This window comes from Phocoena phocoena, chromosome 10 (genome assembly GCF_963924675.1).
Source record: "Phocoena phocoena chromosome 10, mPhoPho1.1, whole genome shotgun sequence".
Classification (NCBI taxonomy): domain Eukaryota; kingdom Metazoa; phylum Chordata; class Mammalia; order Artiodactyla; family Phocoenidae; genus Phocoena; species Phocoena phocoena.
Genome location: NC_089228.1, coordinates 11737747 through 11763840, shown reverse-complemented (window position 1 = coordinate 11763840; position 26094 = coordinate 11737747). Strand labels below are relative to the sequence as shown.

At 40.8% G+C, this 26094-nt stretch overlaps 1 protein-coding gene across 1 annotated transcript in view; it reads right to left on the bottom strand.

The window, feature by feature from the left end:
• SUMF1 (sulfatase modifying factor 1) overlaps window positions 1-22680 on the bottom strand; it is a 112233-nt gene extending 89553 nt beyond the window's left edge. Inside the window, exons 1-3 of the mRNA XM_065884889.1 lie at window positions 22386-22680; window positions 13330-13503; window positions 10078-10152 (exon numbers count right to left, since the gene is read on the bottom strand). Coding sequence (XP_065740961.1) covers window positions 10078-10152; window positions 13330-13503; window positions 22386-22655 — 519 coding nt within the window. The 5' untranslated portion in view covers window positions 22656-22680. The remainder of the gene's footprint in view (window positions 1-10077; window positions 10153-13329; window positions 13504-22385) is intronic.
• Between the last annotated feature and the right edge of the window lie 3414 nt (window positions 22681-26094).

Sequence of the window (26094 nt, the reverse complement as noted above, 5' to 3'; positions counted from 1 at the left end):
ACCACTATTATTCAACATAGTTTTGGAAGTCCTAGCCACGGCAATCAGAGAAGTAAAAGAAATAAAAGGAATACAAATTGGAAAAGAAGATGTAAAACTGTCACTGTCTGCAGATGACATGATACTATACATAGAGAATCCTAAAGATGCTACCAGAAAACTACTACAGCTAATCAGTGAATTCAGTAAAGTTGAAGGATACAAAATTAATGCATAGAAATCTCCTGCATTCCTATACACTAATCATGAAATATCTGAAAGGGAAATTAAGGCAACACTCCCATTTACCATTGCAACAAAAAGAACAAAATACCTAGGAATAAAGCTACCTAGGGAGACAAAAGACCTGTATGCAGAAAACTATAGGACACTGATGAAAGAAATTAAAGATGATACCAACAGATGCAGAGCTATACCATGTTCTTGGATTGGAAGAATCAATATTGTGAAAATGACTATACTACCCAAAGCAATCTACAGATTCAATGCAATCCCTATCAAATTACCAATGGCATTTTTTATGGAACCAGAACAAAAAACCTTAAAATTTGTATGGAGACACAAAAGACCCCAAATAGCCAAAGCAGTCTTTAGGGAAAAAAATGGAGCTGGAGGAATAAGACTCCCTGAGTTCAGACTATACTACAAAGCTACAGTAATCAAGACAATATGGTACTGGCACAAAAACAGAAACACTGATCAATGGAACAAGATGGAAAGCCCAGAGATAAACCCACGCACATATGGTAAACTAATCTATGATAAAGGAGGCAAAGATATAAAATGGAGAAAAGAGGGCTTCCCTGGTGGCGCAGTGGTTGAGAGTCCGCCTGCCGATGCAGGGGACGCGGGTTCGTGCCCCGGTCCGGGAGGATCCCACATGCCGCGGAGCGGCTGGGCCCGTGAGCCATGGCCGCTGAGCCTGTGCATCCGGAGCCTGTGCTCCGCAACGGGAGAGGCCACAGCAGTGAGAGGCCCGCGTACCGCAAAAAAAAAAAAAAAAAAAAAAGATAAAAAAAAAAAAAGGAGAAAAGACAGTCTCTTCAATAAGTGGTGCTGAGAAAACTGGATAGTTACATGTAAAAGAATGAAATTAGACACTCCCTAACACCATACACAAAAATAAACTCAAAACGGATTAGAGACATAAATGTAAGACTGGACACTATAAAACTCTTAGAGGAAAACATAGGCAGAACACTCTTTGACATAAATCACAGCAAGATTTGTTTTGATCCACCTCCTAGAGTAATGAAAATAAAAACAAAAATAAACAAATAGGACCTAATGAAACTTCAAAGCTTTTGCACAGCAAAGGAAACCATAAACAAGATGAAAAGACAACCCTCAGAATGGGAGAAAATATTTGCAAACGAATCAATGGGCAAAGGATTAATCTCCAAAATATATAAACAGCTCATGCAGCTCGATATTAAAAAAACAAACAACCCAATCAAAAAATGGGCAGAAGACCTAAATAGACATTTCTCCACAGAAGACATACATATGGCCAAGAAGCACATGAAAAGCTGCTCAACATCACTAATTATTAGAGAAATGCACATCAAAACTACAATGAGGTATCACCTTATACTAGTTAGAATGGGCTTCATTAGAAAATCTACAAACAACAAATGCTGGAGAGCGTGTGGAGAAAAGGGTACCCTCTTGCACTGTTGGTGTGAATGTAAACTGATACAGCCACTATGGAGAACAGGGTGGAGGGTTCCTTAAAAAACTAAAAATACAATTACCATATGATCCAGCAATCCCACTACTGGGCATATACCCACAGAAAACCATAATTCAAAAAGACACATGAACCCCAATGTTCATTGCAGCACTATGTACAATAGCCAGGTCATGGAAGTAACCTAAATGCCCCTCGACAGACGAATGGATAAAGAAGATGTGGTACATATATACAATGGAATATTACTCGGCCATAAAAAGGAATGAAATTGGGTAATGTGTAGAGACGTGAATGGATCTAGAGACTGTCATACAGAGTGAAGTAAGTCAGAAAGAAAAACAAATATTAACGCATATATGTGGAACCTTGAAAAATGGTACAGATGAACCAGTTTTCGGGGCAGAAATTGAGACACAGATGTAGAGAACAAACATATGGACACCACGGGGGGAAAGCTGCAGGGGGGTGAGGGTCGTGGTGTGATGAATTGGGCGATTGGGATTGACATGTATACACTGATGTGTATAAAACTGATGAGTAATAAGAATCTGCTGTATAAAAATAAAAATTAAAAAAAAGACAACATTCTTTTCTCCCTCCCCCCAAAAAAAGAATAATCCAGGGAATTCCCAGGTGGTCCAGTGGTTAGGACTCTGCACTTCCACTGCAGGGGGCACAGGTTCGATCCCTGGTCAGGGAAGTAAGATCTTACATGCCACTTGGTGTGGCCTAAAAAATAAATTAAAAAAAAAAAAAGAATAATCCAGATTTGTTTTAAAAACACCACTCCTCAGACGCAGAAAGCCCAATAAAACTCAAGCAGGAAAAATGAAAGAAATCAACACCTAGACATACCATAGTGACACTGTAGAATAACAAAGACAGGAGACAGTTTTAAAAGCAGGCAGAGCCCAATCACCTACAGGGGAAGAGCAAGAGATATTCCTGATGGCTGACTTTTGAATGGCAACAACAAAAGCCAGAAGACAGTGAAATAAGCCCTACGGTGTACTGACAGGAAATAACTGCCAACCTAAAATTTTTACTTGGTGAAAATATCTTTCAGTAATGAAGCAAAATAAAGATATTTTAAGACAATTAATAACAAAAACATTTACCAAAGGATGTCCTTTAGGCAGAAGACACATTGTTTTTTTACACATTGGTTTTTTTTTAACTCAAAAAAGAAGAAAAAGAAGCAGCAGCCTTGGTAATTCTGAATCCTCACTGAAATTGGCTTTCAGTTGAAAATAACATCTCAAAATAGCCTCCCATCCTCCTTTATGGAGGACACTTATACAGGAATTTGTTTCCTTAAACTGTTAACAACTTTGAAAGTACCAAATTACAAACCAATAGGTGATCATTGTTTCTCAGGCTCCCATCAAGAGGAACTGTTTTCTCCCACCCCACAGCCATTCCTCTGTCAAAGATTTATGAGATACATTAATGACACAAGTAAAAAAATGAAACATACTTTTTAGAAATTAAATATTTTAAATACCATCCTTTTCAACAATAATTTTTCTAGGGTAAAATACCCCCAAACCAACAAAATCAACAACACGACAACCTTAATCCTTTCTAGGATTTGGTATCTATAGCTTTTAAGACCCTGTTTCAAATTCAGCATCCAAAGAATAATCACGAATAAGAAAATTCCAGCATGCACATGTACTCTATTTTTAACCATTAAATTCACAGTTTATCTTTACAAGCAAACCCTGAGAGCCAGATCCATGTTTTGCCTCAAAACTGTATACATTAAAAAACAGGGCTTCCCTGGTGACGCAGTGGTTGAGAGTCCGCCTGCCGATGCAGGGGACACGGGTTCGTGTCCCGGTCCGGGAAGATCCCACATGCCGCGGAGCGGCTGGGTCCGTGAGCCATGGCCGCTGAGTCTGCGTGTCCGGAGCCTGTGCTCCGCAATGGGAAAGGCCACAACAGTGAGAGGCCCACGTACGAAAAAAACAAAAAACAAAAAAAACCAAGACAGAACAACTAGATAACCACTGGAAAACACCACCAAAAACCCAAGAACAACATGCAGAGCCAATCTATGTGACAGGGTACTTAATCAAAGCCAGAATACAAGTAGGTGAGGAAAAACTGCCAATAGCCATACAACCTGCATGATGCCTATGGCTGGGCAGGAGAAAGCAGCAGAAACAGCAAGTCATCAGAGATGTGACGAGGAAAATCCCAAAGTAGCCAATGGGTATCACCGGAAAGCAGAGAATTACAGTGTGAGAAAGCACTGAAAACAGGAAGGAATTCTGCCCACTCTGCTGGTGAGTGTATGTAAGGGGCCCGCAGTGAGAGTATAAAGGCCTTCGAACAGTCTTGCCCTGTGAATTCTTTACACTGACCTGCCAGGGTTCCCTTCCATAAAAGAGACCCTCACCAAGGAGAAACCTCAGAGAATGAAATCAAACTCCAGAAAACAAGGGACAAGAGAGAAAAGGAGAAGGAGTGGAGGGGGAGAGATGCCGGCAATCTGAGGAAGCAGGAGGACTTTTTTTTTTTTTTTTTTGGATGCAGGGCATGTGGGATCTTAGTTCCCCAACCAGGGATCTAACTTGTGCCCCCTGCAGTGGAAGCATGGAGTCTTAACCACTGGACGACCAGGGAAGTCCCAGGAGGCCATATTTTTTAAGCCTACGTGAGTACAACTGAAGAAAGAGTTCTGTGAAGTTACAGAAGCTACCCTGGACCACGCCTCCTTCTAAAGGTTAAGTCATGCTCAAAATAAGCCTGCAGCAGCCCATTTCAAAATGAGGTCAGGGGGCTTCCCTGGTGGCGCAGTGGTTGAGGGTCCGCCTGCCGATGCAGGGGACGCGGGTTCGTGTCCCGGTCCGGGAGGATCCCATATGCCACGGAGTGGCTGGGCCCATGGGCCGTGGCCACTGGGCCTGCGCATCCGGAGCCTGTGCTCCGCGGCGGGAGAGGCCACAGCGGTGAGAGGCCCGCGTAGCGCAAAAAAAAAAAAAAATGAGGTCAGCGGAATTAAGAAACTGATTCCTGAGAATAAATCAGAATCAGCAAACTCAGATGAGGTAGAGAACTCAAGAAACAACTAAAACAAAAGAAAAAGTCAGTTCAGAAATGAATACAAGAATACTTAAGAGACAAAGAAGATGAAAAGGAAGAATTTAATTTTAAAAAAAGAGATAGAAATATTCAAAAGTGATAAACACTGAAAATGAATCCTACAAACAGATATCTTAAGAATTCCTAAAGAAGAAAAAAAAAGTAAGGGCACAGAAAAAAATAGCAAAAACTTTAAGAAAAATTTCCTGAAATTAGAAAAAAAATTTTTGAAGCTACATATTAGAAGAACACACCCCATACCTGAGAATACTGAACCACAAAGAAACACCAAGATATATTCTAGTAAAATCACTAGATACTAAAGAAAAAGAAAAAAAAAAATCCTTGGGTATCTAGGCAGAAACAACAAGTAGCTTTCAAGGGAAAGAAAATTTGACTATCATCAGACTTTCAACAGTAATGCCTATTCCAAGAGAAAACAAAATAACATATATAAGATACTCAAGAAAAACAAAAGTGAACCAGATTTCATATCCAGCAGAACTGACTTTAAAGTCTAACAGGCAACAACAAACTGTCAACAATATGCAAAAACTAGACAATACTGTCCCCAAGACCATTTCCTTAAGAATCTAGAAGAGAAAAAGCTTCATTAATCCAAATGACTAGAGAGACATTGAACATAGAAAGCATTAAACATATAGTTACTTGTGGAAGTGAGTACTCTATGTAATGGACACATGCTCTGATAATACAGAAATAGTACAACAATTTTAAAACTGGGAGAGAAACAGGAAATGCAAATGTAAAAGCAATTTTTTTTTTTGACCTGGTCTCAGTAATTCCATTGGTGATGGTAGCATTAGTCTTGTTATTTTGAGACTGCCATGTATAAGAGCTGGGATAAAATAAATGAGTAATTATAGGTTATTCTGATTCTATCATCCCCTGTGTCCTTGAGAACCAGGATTCTTGATGTGGAAGGAAGGAGATACATGTAATACAAAAACAGGCTAAGTTATAAACCCTAACCTAGAAACATCGGTATGAACTCATAGAGCATTTTATCATAGCTCTGCCCACTGAAGAGGCCTAGAAACAATGACCAACCTTAGGCAATGAGCACACCTAGAACCTAGACAGGGTCCTGGAATACTATTTTCTACTAAAAGGTGCTAGTGTTTCTTAAATAAATGGCTGATTCCAGGCCAGGGGGTCATTATAGAAAGCAAGGAAGCACTGAAAGACGACTAGGGTTACTCCAAAAGGACTCAGGACAGTTGCTTAAGGCTCGGGGTGGGAATGAGGAGGGACTGCAAATGGGCACATGGTTCCTTTTGGGCTGGTGGATATGTTTTGCACTGGGATGGTGGTGACGGCTGCACGACTCTATAAATGCACCAGAAAAAGCTGAATAAATTGTGCACTTAAATGGTGAATTCTGTGGGATAATAAATATCTCAATAAAGCTGTTTTAAAAAGAGAAGGAAAAAAGAACTCACAAGAACTTAAAGAGGCACTCAATACCCCAAAATAGGAAACTTTGACATTCAAAAGGTATCATGATTCCAAGTGAATAAAACCCATAAAATATTTTTAAATCCATAGGTTCATGAAGATAATTTTTTAATCTGGTGATTATACAAATCTACATTTGTGATAAAACTGCATACAACTAAATACACACATACAAATGAATACATATAAAACTGCTAAAACCAGACAAAGGTAAGTGGGTTGTGTCGATTGTCAGTTTCCCGTTTGTAAAGCTGTACTATAGTTATACAAGATGTTATCATTGAAGGGAACTGGGGGGAAGGTGCACAGGATCTCTGTATTATTTCTTACAACTGCATGTAATTTACAATATTCTTTAAATGTTTAATTTTTTTTAAAAGAAACCTAATTGGTCACTTAAAAAAAAAAAGAAAATAGCAGACGAGGCAACCATCTCTTTATAAAAGTATCTCAATTAATAAATGAAAAAAAACCTATTAGATTATCAGAATCTTCCCACTCCCTGTGAATTAATGGGTCTAGGCACTGAGCACTAACAGCAGGTAACATCACAAAAAGAGGGAGAAGAAGACATTAGGTGCCTCGTAGTGAAAGAACACGTCACTATCTGAGGTCTTGCCATAGGGTCCAAACATGAGTCTGATCAGGCCTGGCGATCCAGCTACCAACTTGCAGGACAGAGAGGACAGGTGAGCTGTACTGGGACAGCGCAGGCAGCAAAATTCAGACTGTGGGAAAGCCTACCGCTAAAACAACCTGGATTCTTCCACAGATAAATTGTTAGGGAAAAAAAGGGGGGCAAGGGCCAGGGGCTGGGGAGGAGCAGAGTAATGGAAGGGAAATCCATTGATTAAAAGAGTCTTAAAAGACACAAATTTCCTTTAAATAGGCAAGAATAAACATTGGTAGTCTTGAGATGCACACCTGGCAATATTACTATAAAGAAATGCAGGGAAGCATCTACTTTAAAAAGCAAGACAGTGGCTACTCCAGGGACAGAGGGGGTGATGCTAAGAATGTGGCTCGTGGATGGGATCACTGGGGCAGGGAGCAGAATCCTAATTCTTGACTTAAGGGAAGGTTACAATCATGTTTGTTTAAAAATAACACAGTAGGGCTTCCCTGGTGGCACAGTGGTTGAGAGTCTGCCTGCCGATGCTGGGGACACGGGTTCGTGCCCCGGTCTGGGAAGATCCCACATACCGCGGAGCGGCTGAGCCTGCGCGTCCGGAGCCTGTGCTCCGCAACAGTGAGAGGCCCGCGTACCGCGAAAAAAAAAAAAAAAAAAAAAAATAACACAGTAAAGCTACACATTTGCTTTGCGTGATGTTCTGTATTTGACTTTTCTTTTACAATAAAAAGCCTTTTTCTAATAAGGAAAAGTTATATCACTAGTGTTACCTATCGTAAGAGAACATTTATGACATTTAAAATAATTACATTTATTTTAAATAATTATATGAAACATTGAAAATAATTACACAATAGTAAACATCTAAAACAACTATGTGAAAGTAAACAATCTTATAAAATAATCACATTTAAAATGTACATACAGATGAACCTATTTGCAAAACAGAAATAGAGACATGGATGTAGGGAACAAAGATATGGACACCAAGTGGGGAAAGGGAGGGTGGGATGAATTGGGAGATTGGGATTGACATATATACACTACTATGTATAAAACAGATAACTAATGATAACCTACTGTATAGCACAGGGAGCTCTACTCAATGCTGTGTGGAGATCTAAATAGGAAGGAAATCCAAAAAAGAGGGGATATATGTATACGTGTAGCTGATTCACTTTGCTGTACAGCAGAAACTAACACAACATTGTAAGGCAACCATACTCCAATAAAAATTTTAAAAGTAAATAAATAAAATGTACACAAACATAAACCGTATTATTAAATTCCAGCCAGCCACTGAAGCCTGAGGAAGGTTCTGAGGCCTATTTTCTGTGTTAAAAAGGAGATTAACAAGTGCCGCTGAGTGTTAGTGACAGGCCAGCGCTCAAATGAGACTTTCTTCTCAACTTAATCAGGCCTTGAAAGAGCCCTGAGACAATGTGATTCAGGATTCTCTTACGTTTGGCCATGTACCAGCTTAAGTCACCTGCTTCACTTCAAGTCACCTCATGGACCATCTCCTATCCTACACTTCCAGAAACACTGGGTTAAAAACAGGTCTGGTGCATTAGGGTAGGCCAAGACCTAAAAACAAAAACTTAGCTCTCTCAGATCACCAACAGATTCATTTCACTTGTTCCAACCCTTTCTAAACATGCTTAAAAGGTCTGCTTTTCCATTATGAGCATTTAAGCGAGAGACCAACACTACGACCCGGTAAGAGCTGCTTATCTTCATCCTAGTTACCAGCACACACACTTCACTATGGACTTAAGAGGGCACCGTCAGAGCCCAGTAATCCTCTGCCTCTGCCTTTATGCCTAATGTGCTCAGAGGTTCTCAAGTGACAGGAGGCCTGGTATCCGAAAGCACAAATTACAAAAATAAGTGCAAAGGCCCTCCCCCAGCTGAACTCCCCATCATAAAACAAGGCACCACATCCTGAGCTACTGGCTCATCAACACTAAGCCAATCTGACCTCAAAGCCCTTTAAAAAAGGCGGGGGGGGGGGGTAATCAGGTTATATAATAGACTTATAATATAAACTTGTAGCAAGCAAAGAAAGCTCTGAAATTCAGATGGAATTCAGTCATGTTTTAAAAACATTTTTCTAAAATACATACATAAAAGTGGCCTGACTCCTATAAATGACTTGAGAGCAAATCTGCTTCTACCTCATCTTTCCCCCCGCAAGTTTTGCTACGAGTTTGAAGAGAAAGCAAACCCGAGCCAGGAATGTTTAATTTTTCTGGCACTGCTGCTCACCAGAGAATAGTGACCCCAACACATAAAGATGAGATTCAGGCAGGAGTTGAAAGGGAACTTGTATAACAAAGGAAGATTAGTGCTGAATTCCTGTCTTCGATGTCTGTATCTTAATCAGTCTCCCTTGGGTCAGCTGACCCCATTTCCTTTCCTCTCTTCCCACCTCCTGCTTCTTCTGTGTCCTCAGTCATCCTTGTTTTGCGAACCCTCAGCTTCCCAGCTTACCCACACTCCTTTCCTTGTATATTTTGCTTTCTCATGAGACATGTGAGTGGACAAATTCTCAAATATACACAAGCCTACTAAAATGTCTGGAACAGAAATCCCAAGTTCCACTCACCACACAGGGGCTTATGGAGACCTAGTCCAGTCTCCATGATTTCCCTGGACCCCTTTATGAGAGAAGGTACACCCTGGATGGTAAGGACCAGGTCCTGGGTTCAATTTCCTGTGTACATCCACAGCAAAGGGCCCCTTTCATAACTACTACTCTGATCAAGTGAATTCAGGAATGTTTAAATAGGAAGCTCTTTCTCCATACCAGAACCTGATGAGACCAAGGCTTTAAGAATAGAAGTAAAAAACATGCACATTTAACCCTCCATTCTAGAAATGGCTAAGAGCAAAAGAAACCCAGAAGTGTATAAAGCCCAGCTGAGCTCCACTTATACTCAGGTGCACAAGACAGAAGCTCACGTCAGACCTAACACTTCAGATACTGTCCCAGGTTTGTGCCATTTTCCTCAAGATACGGTGCCCTGGTGCCATAGGCCTGTTCTACGGGCAAATCTATAGCAGGAAAATGATGAGGCGTTTACTTTTGGGGGGGTGGGGGGGCTGGTAGTTTGGATTTTTCACCCAAGCCCTTTCCAATGAGCAATAGAGAAATATGAGAGCCTGTTTAAACATTACTTACTGCCTGTTGGATATCAGACTTCACCTGCTCACTCAACATGCCTTCAAAGACAAAGGAGTCACCAAACTTCTCAGCCTAAAGGAAAGGAAGGAAATAAAAATCCAGAAAAGGTTGTAGTAACATATTTCACATGTGCCATTTTCTCTGTACGCTACTAAAGGGGTTCTTCTTGTCCAAATGAACTTAGATTTGTCTTATAACCTCCCAAAGGATTCAGAAATGACCTAAAAGCATGTGGCTTCCTGTTAAAACAGGTTACTGTCACTTAGAGAGACCATTTTTATTTAAGGCTCATTTAGCTGATAAGAATGCAGACTGGAAGAGATTAGCTATTGAGACTGTGATTGTTTCTGTTGATGGAAACACATCTCCCCAAGTATTACAAATGACTTTGGAAAATAACAGGATTCTTTACATGTCAGATTACATAATCAACCTTTGTCCTTTGTTCTGCTCCTAGAACCTAGCAAAAAGAAGTAAATGGCACTGTTTGTTGATATTCTGACACACTCCACTGAGGTGTCCACTGTGCTTATACGTCTCAAGTGGCCAATTCAAGCACCAGATGGAAATCTGTATTTTAATCATTTTTATTTACCATTACTGTCTCAAGTCCATATCTACCTGGTTTTCTTTGTTGCATATGACCCCAGTTCTGGAAACACCCAATGTAGTCTCTTGGTCTCCATGATTCTACTCTTCTAGTTTTCTTCCTCCATTTCACACTCCTTCTCATCTCCTGAAATAGACGGGTTCTTCTTCTTGCCCCTTAGACACTGTTGCTCCCCAGCACTCTGCCCTGGCTCTCTGCTCTTCTTACAGCAGTGGCCCTCAGCCTTTGTGCAGTTGAGATCACCTGGCCAGCTTGTTATAGCTACACAGCACTGCTCCCCAAGCCCAGAGGTTCTGATTCTGTAGGTCTGGGGTGAGGCCAAGGAACCTGACTGTGTGAACAGATAAGCTGGTGATTCTAATACAGGTGGTCTAAGAGATCACACGATGAGATACACCGACCTGCTGCTGGACAAACTCTTGAAATCCCATGATTTTAACCACCACCGGCATTTCAAATGATGCTCGTATCTCCACCTCCAGTCCTCTCCTCTCCTCACCACGTGATATTAACGGCCTACTAGATCCCTGTATTTCCAGCCTTATGAGCACCTCAAACTCCTTTTGCTGATTAGAGCTCATCATCTTTTCTCCACCCCAGCTCTTATTTCTGTATTCCCTTGTGACATCACCATGCCTGAGAACCCAGACCATTCCTTCACTCAACAACATGTACCAAACACCTATCAGATGCCTGGCTTCGGGCTAAATGACAGAGATACAAGGTCAGTATTACAGAGGCATGGTCTCTGTCCTTAGAGCACTCACATATGGGGCCACAAACAAAAGTCAAGTCAAACAAAGAAAGGAAGAATATAATTACAACTTTACTTGACCCTGTAAGGCAGAGAGTATAGAGAGAAGCCTCCTTTTGATAGGGTGGGCAGAGGAAGCCTCCCCGAGAGGGATATTTAAGCTGAGATGACTCGAGAATGAGAAGGAGCCAGCCACGCAAAAGGGGGACAAGCAACGGGGTCAGGAAATTCCAAGCAGGGGGAAAGTATGGGCTGCGCCCCCAAGATGGGAAAGAGTGTCAAGTCTGCAAGGAATAGAAACAAGAAGAGCAGGGCTAGAACATGGTGAGCAAGGGAAATGTGATATAAAATGAAGCTGGAGAAATGGAAGAAAAGAAACATGAATGCCATAATAATATGAAGTATTTTATCCAAAGCAGGGCTTTTAACCCTTTTTGTGCCCTGGACCCCTTTGGCAGTATGGTGAAGCTTAAGGATCTTCTTCTCAGAATGAAATGTTTGAGTGTATAAAATAAAATCAATACAATTACAAAGAAAACTAGTTATATCGAAATATTAGTAAAACAAATTTGTGCTATAGTAACATATACATATGTGTATATATATCTATACATTAAATATGTATAAATGATACATTAAATAAGATCTAGTGGTAGGTCTCATAATTATCATTTCTAAAGTGAGGATGAATACAAACAATATTTTATGATCTCTGCAACAACAATAATGGGATACAAAATGTCTGTGATTTCTATTGGTGATAAAGTCATAGGCACTGCTGCCACTACTGTGGTATGTTGTCTATTCCTAACTGAAGGAAACGCTGAACTTCAGTTAGAGGGTAATAGAAATCCAGATGCAGTATTTCCCCATCCATGCTCCTAGATGCCCTAAACTCTGCTTATTCTATCTACTCTTGATGGGAACCCTAGTCTAAGGGAAGCTTCTTGCCTTAGAAGCCCACTTGTAACTTCACCAGACTACTGAGGAACCTGACCTGAGAGTATCCTCATGAAACAAAAGGAACAGCAACTTCTTACTACAAATAGGTACAAAAAGACAACTACTTTGTATATTTTAAGAAATTCCAAAGAAATGCAAAACCAAATTTGGATGCTGTTTTGCTTTCAGCATTCGCTCTGAAATTTTTTTTTAAAGAAAGGAAGATGTTCTGGCCTAGAAAAAAACAAAAACAAGGACAGGGACTCCACAAACTGAAGGCAAGGGTAGGGTAGAGTCCTTTGGTAAGAAAAAAATGGGAAACCTACATAACAAGGATATTTTAGACACTCACAGAAACTTTCATAAACTAGAAAGCCTCTCTCTTCCTATTCCCGTTTAGGACAAACATCCACTTGCAGAACCTTGCTCTGTGATTCAGTGACCACAGGATAAAGCCTGGAACTGCCAAAGGAAAGCTTATGAGTCGTCAGGCACTGGAATAAAACCACAAAAATGAAAAGCTGCACTTCTGCATCTATTACTTATGAATTATGCAATGCTTCTGAAACATCCAAACTATAATTTTTTGAGAGGGAGAAGTGGCCTTACCTTACATGCTATCATCTCAAAAAGCCTGAGAGGACAGTGACGCTCTTTGGAAGATTGAAGCACTGACACACTAGAGCATAACGGTTAAGAAGACAGCTCCTGGGGTCACACTGGCCAGGCCTGAATCCCAGCTCCGCCAGTAACCAGCTGTGGGACTCGGGGCAAATCACTTTGCTAATCCCCAGTTTGCCACCTGAAAAATAAGCTGCCTCACTGGGTTGCTGTGAGAACAAAAATTACATGAAATATACAGAAAATGCCTGTCACAGCACTGGGCACATAGGAAAAAGCGGTCAACTGATAAAGTTCTTCCTCCCCATTCCAACCCCATTACCTCTGTCAAATAGCCAGTTGAGTTCACAAACTTCTCAAATTCAGCATTACTGACTTCATAGGCATCCATGTAAAAGGCATCAATAGCAACTCTCCTCGCAGGTGCTTCCCCATCCTGCTTTATCTGAGGATCATCTGTGCCCATTGTAAATACTCCGGCAGGGATGGGGACCATCTGCAGCAAAAGGGGAAACACGGGAAGTCAGGCCGTCACCGCCAGAGTGAACCTGGGTCAAGTGTAGAGCGCCAGCACACAGTAAGCACCCAACAGCAAGCCAACCTCCGCCACAAAAGCCACTGTGAAGTAAGTGAAATCATGGCGTACTCCAATGAATGATTAGTCACAAAAAGAAGTGAAAATTCTTTAAGGTAGTGATTTCTTTAGGAAAAACACTACATAATACACATCTGCACACGCCATGGAAACAGGTCTGGAGCAACAGTCACCAAGCTGCTAACGGCTGCAGTGCAGAGGCAGGGAGAATATTCCACTTCTTTATACATTTGTGCATTTTTGTCCTTTATTATGTCCATATTTCTTTTAAATTATTTTTAAAAGCAAATATAAAAATGCCAAATACAATTTTTTTTTTTAACTTTTTTTTTTTTTTTTTTGGCCACACGGCATGTGGGATCTTAGTTCCCCCGACCAGGGTAACCCGCACCCCCTGCAGTGGAAGCGCAGTCTTAACCACTGGACCACCAGGGAAGTCCCCATATATATTTAAAAACTGAGTGAATCTAGGTTCCCAATGATAATGGAAAAGACTTAAATCATTGAAATGGAAAATCTAAAAGGTTTACTAAAGGACCATGTCTTGTCCTTATTTAATACCTCATTAAAACTCTAATTGTTCCTATCTACTGTTTCACATAACCTCTAAACACCAAGAGGGCAGCAACTGAGGCTGCTTTGTTCACATGTTTTCCTAGCACTAAACATAAGATCTGAGGATCACACTGAAAATTTTCAGTTAAGAAACACAGGTCCATCCTCAGCATCACTTGGGAAATCCAACATTACAGCGGTCATCCAGTTTTACTGGGTACCCTAAATATATATCCCTCTGTCCTCTCCCCTTTTCTTTTCCTCGATTAATGCTGTAGCCTCACAGTTGTCTCCTTGCCTCCAGTCTCATCCCTTCCCATTTCTCCCGGCTCCTCTCTAAGCCATCAACCTTCCTTTCAATCATTCATACAAGTATTTAAGCCCCTACTGAACTTTTCAAAATATCTGTCTTCTGTATCCCACACAACTTACTGAGGCTCTGCTTGGAACAGAAAAAGACTGGAAACAACCTAAATATTTTTCAATATTGGAATGATTAACTAAATTGTGGGCCACCCAGAAAATGGAAAATTAGGCAGCCATAAGAAAAGGAAAAGAAGGAAAACAACAGGAATAAAAAGACACTTTTAATATATTGATATGGAGAGATCTCACCACGATGAAGAGGAAAGTGAACAAAGCAAGGTGCACTCTAGAAAGCATGGTGTGTTATCATTTGCGTGAAAAGGAGGTGGGCAGGAGAACACAGATTCACATATTTTTTTGTATTTGCTTACATTTGCAGAACACGGCTCTGGGAAGGTATTCAAGAAACTCATGCACTGGTTGTCTGAGGGGAAGGTTATTACATAAGTGGAAAATTTTTCACTATACACCCTTCTACAGAATTTTTTTTGTAATTTTAAAACCATGTACTCTATTCAAAATAACAAACAATAAAGTGTCAATCTGATCATACCACTTTCCTACTTAAACTCTTCAGGGATCCCCAGCACCTTTGAGGGTTAAATATCTCAGCATCAGAGCCTAATCTCTCCCCACCTCTCTCACCCTGTACTCCACCTGCACTTCATCTCTTGTGAATAACATCAATGCTCAACGATCACCTCCTACAGAAGGCCTTTCCTGCCTGCATTTCCCTCTGCTGGCTGGGCATATCCCCCTCATTTGGGATCCTCTGATAAACACCTCTCTAAACAACTGACACACACTGTACATACTTTAATGGCTTGTTTTTACCTGCCCTAGATCCCAGGCTCCTTGGGGACCAGAAATAAAGTTTTCACTTCTATGTCCCCAGCTCCTAGTACGGTGCATAATTCACGGAAGGAAGGAAAGAAGGAAGGAAGGAAGGAAGGAAGGGAGTGGGGGGGATGGATGGATGAAGAAACTTCGTTGACTGAAAGTGACATCACAGATACAATGAAAAATGTATCATTTGAATTATTCCTAATTATAAAAATTCTCTTTCTTTTATAACACCATCCCAGACATGAATAGCATGCCTGCATCACAGTGAAACCTGTTTAAGAGACTCTGCTTAAAGACTGAACTAGGTTCACACGTTATTCTCATTATTCTCCAAGCATCTGGGACACAAGATTCCTCAGTCGAGATGAGAAGTCAGAATTTCAAGCAGCTCTGCAAAGAAGCAGAAAAATAATAGAAGCCTGCAGACAAAAGCTTAAAATGATTATTAAAATGATCTAATAAAAGGTTTCATGTTTCCTAAAGGACTTTAAGGAAAAAAAAAAGCTTTCCAGCAGCATACAAGTAGGTCCTTTTCTGAGAACGGCTGTTCATCCCAAGGTGCAAACACAAGGCCTATAGGAAACTGTGCCCATTGTTCCCAATGAAATTTTACAATTATCTGTTTTTCAACCCACTCTCCCACAAGGTGAGCACCAACAATGCTAATACAATCACAACTTCCACTGTGGACTCCTGGCCTAATTTTTTTTTTCTTTCATTAACCATCAGAGATAGCCAGCAATGAATAAGCCAAGTTTCCATTCTGGAGGCTATAGATAAAAATAGCCTGCATGGCTCTGACTGTATCATAATTCCCAATTTTCACTTATGAAGTCTCTGTCCTACAAATGTAGAATGTCGTTCTAGTGAAATCCAGAGCATCAGGTCTCACACCCCTAAACCAAACACAAAGAACCATTTTGATCAAGTCTTCATGAAGGTCCAGATTCAAACAATCCGTTCCTCCTTGGAGGTAAGTTAAAACCCCTTCTGGCACATCAGTTTCTGCCACTGCCAAGCAAGCCAAAAGGACAGGTGAAGTCAAAGCAACTCTCTTATCACTAGGACCATATTTGAGCTACACACTCTGGCCAGGTGCAGTGGACATCTATGATTTTTCCCCACCTGGCACCCATTCCCTCCTGTTCTTGTAAGAGCAAGTGACATCTCTTTGAAAACCACTTCTTCAACTAAGTACATGTCTCAGGTGGAGATGGATGACACTGCTGCATGCCCCCCACTCCCCACACACAGACACACACACCGCCCCTGCCCCATGACTCAGGCCTAGCCAATTACCATATTCTTTTGACCACAGAGATGTAATCAGGGATAGGCCCACGACCCAATCAAAGTTAATCTCAGAACTTTTGCTGGAGCTATGCGGGAAAGAAAACTCTCTCTTCCAGCTCTTTGATCATTAGAAGGAATACTACCTAAAAATGAAGCCAACATAGAAGAAAGAGGAGCTGCCAAGAGAGAGCCAAAAAGAGACATCTGGAGATGCTGCCTGAGGCCCTGCATCCAGCTGTGTCTGGGACCATATCTGCATGTGAACTTCCCAGCCATGAGAGCCCATAAATGTCCCTACCCACACTTCTTTATCAGCCTACTAAGCTAGTTTTAAGAATCTTTTCTTTCACTTGCTTCTGTGGGACTTTTGTTTTACACACAAAAATGAAATAAGTTTATAGGCAACTCTTTTGTGTAGCACTTCTTTTTCCTTCTTCCCTCTCCTCAAACCTAAGTAAAAAGGTAAAGGCTCCGCAGAAAGCTGGGTGAATAACAAGAGAAGCAAGCTCCCTGGATCTGCCCACAAACTGCTGTCTTATCTATCTATGCAGGGCTTACCTACCTATATCATCCTGTCACTCTACTGACACTAATCATAGATGAAATGGCATTAAAGTTCCTTCAAGCCCTGGGATTTCATGGTTCTATTCAGCCTCAGTTGTCACATCTGTAAAGTGGGGGATAATATCTCACAGGATCCTGGGGAGGATAAGATACAGCAAAAAGACTGCTTTCCAAAGGTTTCTTTAAAAAGTAACTCATACCCTTAATTCCCCTGGCAGTTTCTCAATATTGTAACCAACAAAAAAAGGTAAAAGATCATTCCAGAAATTGTTACACGACGCCTAAATGTGTAAAGCGCTTGGAGGATACAGACATTAAAATAGGTCTAAAAAATTGCTTCCCGTGTAGAAAGAGATATCAGACAATTACACAAATAACACTACTTTACAGAAAATATACAAGTTTCCATCAGACATTGACAAAATGCTACGAGAATTTAGAGGATAGAAACACCACCTCTTCCTGGAGGAAAGGGGTCATAGAAGAGATGGTATTCAATCGTGTCTTGACACCTGGGTAAGCATTACCCGATCAAACCATCCTCAGACCGGAAATTGACTGACTTTACCCACATATACAGAGATACCACGTACAATTTTATCATCTCATGATCTTCAGTGCCTTTTCAAACAACTCTTTTAAAAGATACATGGAGATTAAAACATTTTGATACCTTTTTATAACATAATAAGCTGTACAGAACATTGTTAGAATAGTTTTCTCAAGGAGCATTGTATATTTTTTAACCAGAGGGAACTTAAGTAAAATTTGAAAATATCTATATTGTTTCCCAGACAATTCTTACTGACATAACTTTCTAGTGAAACCTGAATTCCTTGAGGGTAAAGCCCAGTGCTATTTACTTCTCTGTAAATAGCACTTGGCAAGTGTTCATTAAATTGATTAAAATATTTTTTAAAAAAGACTCACACCTAAAAAGTGTTACATTAAAAAGGGTGAAAATGTCACCCCCAGAAACCTTAAACTACTTACATATCCCAGAACACACCATGCACTTGTACAATGCTTCATTTGTACCCATGCTATTCTCCTTCTCGCAATGTCCTTCAATCTGCCCTTCCATCCCCAACTCCTGAAAATGTCTCCTCCAAGGCCTAGCCTAATGTGATCTTTTCTTTGAGCACTTCCTGACTTGTCCAGGAAACAAGAATCCTTTCTTCCTCTCCAAGTACTTTGTACATACTCCTCCTATAGGACTGTCACTATAGAAAAATGATGCTTGCATATAACTGTGATTTTGTGTGTGTGTGTGTGTGTGTGTAAGAGAGAGAGACAGAGAGACAGAGAGACAGAGAGAGAGACAGAGAGACAGAGAGAGAGACAGAGAGACAGAGAGAGAGACAGAGAGGTCTACCAACAAGTCAATGCCTTGAGGGTAGGGCATAGGTCTTTCTTTTCTATAAGCCCAGAACACAGGACAGAGTCTTATATAATACATGTACCAAATAAGTATTTATTGAATGAAACTAAATAAATGGAAAACAAAAATAGATTCAGTACAACCTCAATCCAAATCCCAGCAAGTTATTTGATCGATATCAACAATATGATACTCAAGTTTATATGGAGAGGCAAAAGACCCAGTAGAACCAACACAATATTGATGAGAAAAACAAAGTTGGAGGAAAGACGCTATGCAACTTACTATAAAACTACAGTAGCCAAGACATGTATTAGTTAAAGAACACCCAAACATATTAATGGAACAGCAGAGAGGGACCAGAAATAGACCTCCATAAATATAATCAAATGATCTTTGACAAAGGAGCAAAGACAATACAATGGAGCTAAGGCAGTCTCTTCAACAAATGCTGGTACAACTGGACATCCACGTGCAAAAAAAAAGAATCTAGACAGAGACCACTCTTCAAAAGACAATGTCGAGAGATTGAGAAGACAAGCAACAGACTGGGAGAAAATAGCTGCTGATGACACATCTGATAAAGGACTGTCATCCAAAATAAACAATTCTTAAAACTCAACAATAAGAAAACAAACAATACAATTAAAAATGGGCCAAGGACCTTCCAAAGAAGATATACAGGTGACAAAGATGCTCAGCATGTCAACCAAAAAATGCAAAATTAAAACAAGATACCATTACACACCTTAGAATGGCCAAAATCTGAAACACTGACAACACCAAATGCTGACAAGGGTGTGGAGCAACAGGAATTCTCATGCATTGCTAGTAGGAATGCACAACGGTACAGACACTTTGGAAGACAGTTTGGTGGTTTCTTAGAAAACTAAGCATACTCTTGCTATATGATCCAACAATCACATTCCTTGGTATTTACCCAAAGGTGTTGAAAATTTTATGTCCACACAAAAAACGTGCACCCAGATTTTTATAGCAGCTTTATTCGTAATTGCCAAAACTCAGAAACAAGCAAGATGCCTTTCGGTATGGATAAACCGAATGGATTATGAATGGATAAACTGTGAATGGATAAACTGTGGTACATCCAGACAATACATTACTAGTCAGCATGAAAAATAAATGAACTATCAAGCTATGAAAAGACACAGAGGAAACTTAAATAAATATTACTAAGTGAAGGAAGCCAATCTGAAGAGCCTACATACTGTATGATTCCAACTATAAGACATTCTGGAAAAGGCAAAACTTACGGAGACAGTAAAAAGATCAGTGGTTGCCACTTGGGAGGAGGGAGAGGGATGAAGAGGCAGAGCACAGAAGATTCTTAGGGCAATAAAAATATTCTGTATGATACTATAGTGATGGACATATGTCGCTGTACATTCGTCCAAACCTATAAAATGTTCAACACCAACAGTGAACCCTAATGTAAATTACAGTTGACTCCTGAACAACACGGATTTGAACTGCGAGGGTCAACTTATACGTAGATTTTTTCAATAGATACCTACTTCAGTACTACATGACCTGCACTTTGTTGAATCCTGGAATGCAGAACCACAGGTATGTAAGGCCAACTGTAAAGTTATACTAGGATTTTTGACCACGCAGGGGGCCAGTGCCCCTAACCCACATGTTTTTCAAGGGTCAACTGTATAGACTTTGGGTGATTATGATATGTCGGTGTAGGTTTATCAATTGTGACAATGTACCACTGTGGTGGAGGATGTTGATAATTGGCAAGGCTATGCCTGTGGTGGGGCAGTAGGTATATGGGAAATCTCTTTACCTTCCTCTCAATTTTGTTGTGAACCTAAAACTGCTCAAAAATAATCCTTTTATTTAAAAAAAGAAAGAAAATTAAGAAAATAAAAGGTTATCACTACGACCAAGTATCTCACATAATATTGGACTTCCTGAATTCAGAATAAATGGCTAAGTGTCAGAATTAGACCAAAGTCATCTGCACATGAACTAAAACATCTGAAACCAAGGAAAACAGAGAGACAAAGAACAGCCTCCTTGAAGTCGTTTGTCTTTATAAGAAGTCTACTTCAGGTTCAAGCATTAAGTTTAAGAGTCCTTGAAGGCTTGTGAGCTGTGTTCTCAACAACTGCTAGTTTCCTAATAACTTGGGATGCTGCCAAACATTATAGAAACTGAGTGCAAGGGAAGATAAACATAAAATAAATGCACATATACAAAATATAAATTAATTAATTATATATTTTTTCCTTTATAAAATGAATGCAAGATATGGCCAAAGATGACCCATACAATACTCAGTCTGGACGTGAAACCACTCTAAAGGGATGAAAAATGTATACCTTATAATGATACGTACATCACATTCTGGAATCAATAGGACATTGGAGCATTTAAAATGAGGAATGTTCAGTACTGGCCAGAAGGTTCTCGGCAAAAGTTTGACACAGACCAATGTACATGCAAATAAGACAGCGCCCCTGTTAGTTACAAAGCAGATAAACAGAGGGCTTTCCCTGCAGAAGGAGGGAGAAACTGATTATCAATTACCATTCAAGTTATAAAGGAACTAAAATCAAGTATGGCCACCATACACTACAACTGTAACCAAGGCTCCCCACCACACAAAAGATAAACACTAATAATGCAGGGAATCCTCTGAGGAACAACAGGAAGCATTTTAAAGGCCAGTAATTATACAGGATGGAGAAACAATGAGAAGTCCAGCTACCAACCTCCTAACACTCTATACCCAAGTCACAAAATTATGGTCCTGACTCCCCTCCCTCTCACAACTTAGCTGGGGAGAGACACCAACAGACAAAAATCTTCAGTAATGGTTATGTCAGAGCAAACAGGTACAACTGCGGCAGCATATGGAAATACTGAAGGGTAAGGAAGGAAAGAGGTCAGGTAAGGCCTGCAGAAGGATGTTACCTCTCACCTAAGTCCTGAAAATTGGTCACAATTAACCCACAGGAAAAAAAAAACTTGGACAGAAAAAGCTGGAAAGGGTGTACTAGTATTCAAGAAGAAGAACTTCTTTGGGAGTCAGCAGATCTAAGTTGTTTTCACAACCATACCAATATGCAAAATACCTGAAATGGTAAGAACTAAGGAATAGTTACTAATTTTTTTGTTTTTTGTTTTAACTAAGAACTGAATAATAGTTATTATTAATGTTATTATTTACATATCCTAGCACATAAAACATTCAGGCACTGTGCAAGGTATAGATAAACGATAGTAATAAAACAACTACTGTTTACTTAGTCTTTCCCATGTACTAAAGTGCTAGGAATAGCAGAAAAAATAAGACAAGTCCTTGTCGTCAAGAAGCAGAGTCTACTATCAGAGACTACAGATAAGTAAACAACAAGGTTAGAGACACTGACACCCAGTGTCCTGATTCCTTCACAATTAATGAGAGGAACGCAGGACTTAAACCCACATTTATGTGACTTAAAATTCTGAGAACCTCATCAAGAAGACAGGGTGCAAGAACGAGGAAGCAGGAGATAAGAGGTAAGAAAAGTTAAGACAACTGTCCTCAAACCAAACTCCCTAATGCTCAGCATTACGCAGAGCCCCAAGACCCACCCGTTTCGGAGGGCGGAAGAACTTCTCATCAAACTGGATCTGCAAGTGCGCGATTTGGCAATGTAATTATAATCTTTACTTGCCTTCATCCAACCCCTGGCCTTACCCATCCCAACCCTGTCGAGAAACCCGGCGCCCCCCACCCGTCGTTAGGGAACCAAGAGAGCACCTTGGTGGGCGGGAACGGTCGCTCTCCGGCTACCGAGCCCGGGGCGTTCGCCTCCCGCGAGTATCGGTGCGCGGCCGCCGAGCTGCCATGAGCCCCGGGCCGCTGGGGAGTGCCACAACCGCACGAGCCCGCGAGGGTCGCCGCGCCCGCCTCGGCCCCGACCTCTTCGCCCCCCGCCGCCCGGCCCAGCAGCAAGAGCAGAGGCAAAGAGAGAACGAGACCGAGCCCAGCGCCTCGTCCTCCAGCCAGCCCTAGCGCGGGCGCAGCCATGTTTTCCCACTAGCCATGTGACCCTTTGGGTCACGTGGCCCCGCCCTCCTTAAAGGGGCCAAGCCCTAGGCTGACTTCAGTGTCCCTAAGAGTTGCCCTCTTTCCACCCCTCTCCAGGTACCTCTCCTTTAGAGCCTTCCTTCTTGGCTCTCCTGACGTGAAAACAAGAAAACCCAAAAAGTCTTGGCCTTCCGCAGCCTGTGCGCCCCATTATTATTTTTAGGTTGAAAAAATTATAATCGAGTTTATTGAGCATTTGTTATGTGCCAGGCAATACACTAGGTGAGCACTTTATTTTTTGAAATCTCATTTAATCCTCACGAGGACCCTGAATGTTGAGTACACAGAACAATTAAGTGATCTGCCCAAGGTCACAAGGCAAATAAATGTCAAAAGACGAGATTTAAACCCAGCCACACTGCGCCTCTAACACATACCTTCAAACCCTGAGTTTTAAACCATTATGCTGTAATGCAGGCAATTCAATAAGCTTCCCTTAACAGGAAAACGGAAGATGAACGTGTTGAAGGACACCTCACCAAGGGATACAGTTAGAGAAATCCCTACTGTGGCTCTCAAAGTGTCGTCCGCATGAGCATCACCCGGGAACTTGTTAGAAATTCAATACTCAGAATGTCTGGGGACAGGAGACATCAATCTGTGCGTTTAACAAGTTCTCCAGATGATTCTAAAGCATACTGATGCACACTAAAGTTTGAGAACCACTGTTTCGTAAGACCCAATCTCTTCAGGGGGAAAAAAAAGGCAAAACAAAAACCAGAAAGAGGGGGGACCTATAGATTAAATATGACATCTCACACAATTGTAGTATATATGAATCATCTAAAAACTGATTCAAACCTACTGATCTCAAATTTTTTAGGATAATCAGAGAAATATGGCCACTAAATCAAGTTATGAGATTTGATAAAATTAAGAATTACTGTCAATTTTGTTTTTAGTTTTTTAAGAGTGATTATGGTATTTGTGGGTATGTTTTTTAAAAGAATCCCTTCCTTTGAGATATATGTATTGAAATAGATGATAAATAGATAGATAGATAGATAGATAGATAGATAAAAAGACATGCTGTTGCCAAGGAGTTGCTTCTCAAAATATGGTGAATGGGGGGGATGGCTAGAGATGAAACACAATCGGCCATGAGTTGGTCATTGTTAAAGCTGGTTTATGGATTTTTCAGTGGTTATTGTCCTATTCTTTCTAGTTTATATTTGAATTTTTTTAATATAAAGGAAAGTCCGTGGTGATCATTTTGCAATACATACAAATAGGGAATCATTCTGTTGTACACCTGAAACTAATCTAATATGTCAACTATATCTCAAATGAAAAAAAACAGGTGAAAAAAATTTTAAGTCCTTCCATACTTGCTATTTTACAGTTTGCCAAGAGCTTTCACACATTTTCTCATTTAACATCACAATCCCTTGGCAAGAAATCTACTATTACTATACCCATTTTACAACTGATGAGGCTAAAAGATCAATGCTTTAACCAAGGTTTTACATATTAACTGTCCACAAATATAGATTCCAGGTCAGAGAGAATCTTTGTCAGTCTCTTTGCAAGTGTTCAATCTCAGCACAAGCCTGCTGCCCTACCGAGCCCTGAATTCCTTTGATGGATGGTCCTGCTACACTATTAGGCGAAAAGCTTCATGAAGGCAAGGATCCTGCCTATTTGTTCACCATTGTATCTGCAAAATTAGGCCAAGACCTGGCACTTAATATACACTTAGTGAATATTTATTGAGTTAATGGAAAAATGAATGGCAGTAATCATGACCTCTTTCCCTTAAAGAGAAGCAAATTGTTGAGAAAATAATACAGATTTTAGACTCAGAAAGAGCTGTGTTTAAAGCCGGCCCCTTACAAGAAGTATTCACCTTTCTAAGCCACCATTTCTTCATGTGTGAAACGGGGATAATAATAGCACCTTCTTACAGATTTTATGAAGATTAAGTGAGATAGAGTTGTAAAAGTCTTAGCATTTCACAATACCTCAAAAAAATGTTTGCTATTATTAGCCATCATTATCAAAGATGGAAACTTTGTTGATTCTCCAGGAAGTATCAACCTTCTCTCTCAATTCATTAAATAATTTCTTACTGGTCACTAATCAATGAGTAAGTGGGAAAAAATGATGAGAAATCCATAGGTGAGAAGGCCATGCTAGGAATCAGAGTTAAAAGTACAGCTCAGCAATCAACTCTACACCAATTAGGGCAATTTATCTAGACTTTCTCTCACGCTCTGACTCCCACTTAAGTTCCTTTTGCTGGTCTTCTTGCCCCTTCCATCTAATGAAGCTAGATGAAAGACCTCAGACGTGACAGTGTTCACTAAACAGCAAGACCAGTGTGACTGCAGTAGAATGAACAAGGGAGGGGGGAAAAACAAAGGAGGTCAGAAAGTAACAGGGGGCCAGATTACATAGGATCTAGTAAGCTTTTACTCTAACTGAAAGGCAGTGTCATTACACAGTTTTTGTTTGTTTGTTTGTTTTGTTTTGTTGCGGTACACGGGCCTCTCACTGTTGTGGCGTCTGCCCCGTTGCGGAGCACAGGCTCCAGACGCGCAGGCTCAGCGGCCATGGCTCACGGGCACAGCCGCTCCGCGGCATGGGGGATGTTCCCGGACCAGGGCACGAACCCGTGTCCCCTGCATCGGCAGGCGGACTCTCAACCACTGCACCACCAGGGAAGCCCTACACCGTTGTGAGAAGACATCTCACACTTTTCCTGCTAATCAGGGTCAATTTCCCTGCCAAGTTATAGACTCCTTGTCTTGCCTGCTGGTCCCTGAACACAAGGAGTCCAAAGTGCCCTGATAGCAGTCATGGCTTGTAGTTCAATGGGATCTTTCCTGTGCACAGCAAGAGTGTACTCCTTTGAGGACCAGGACGAGGCGAGCCTCTGTTGAATTGCTGAGTGATGCTGGTGCCCCTCTGCCCTGTGCATGCCTGACAGCCTTGGCACCTAGCATCTCATGAGGGCCCTCCCAGGGAATACAGTCCTCAGTGGCCTTTCAGAATAAATCCAAACAGCATTTTTAGTTCCCTGAGCTATCAAGTCCTTTCTTCCATCTGCCTCAGCAACCCATGCATTTCACCTTCATTTAGAGTAAGCCACTGCTTTCTCCCGGCTTCTAGATCCACACTAGCAGTGAGTCTGCCCCTTTCCCTGGGGTCCTTGCCAAGGTATGAAATCCCAAGTCCTAAGTGAGAACTTCCAAGTCAATACATTCTTGTCCATCCATTGTTGTGTTTTGGGCCTTTAATCAAATACCCACACAGTTCAGGCCCAAGGTTACTCCCCTGGCTTTGGTTCATATGTGCTAGTTAATTCCTTTGTAAAACAGCTTTACTGAGATATAATTCACACACCATACAATCTACCCTTTTAAAGTATATAATTCAA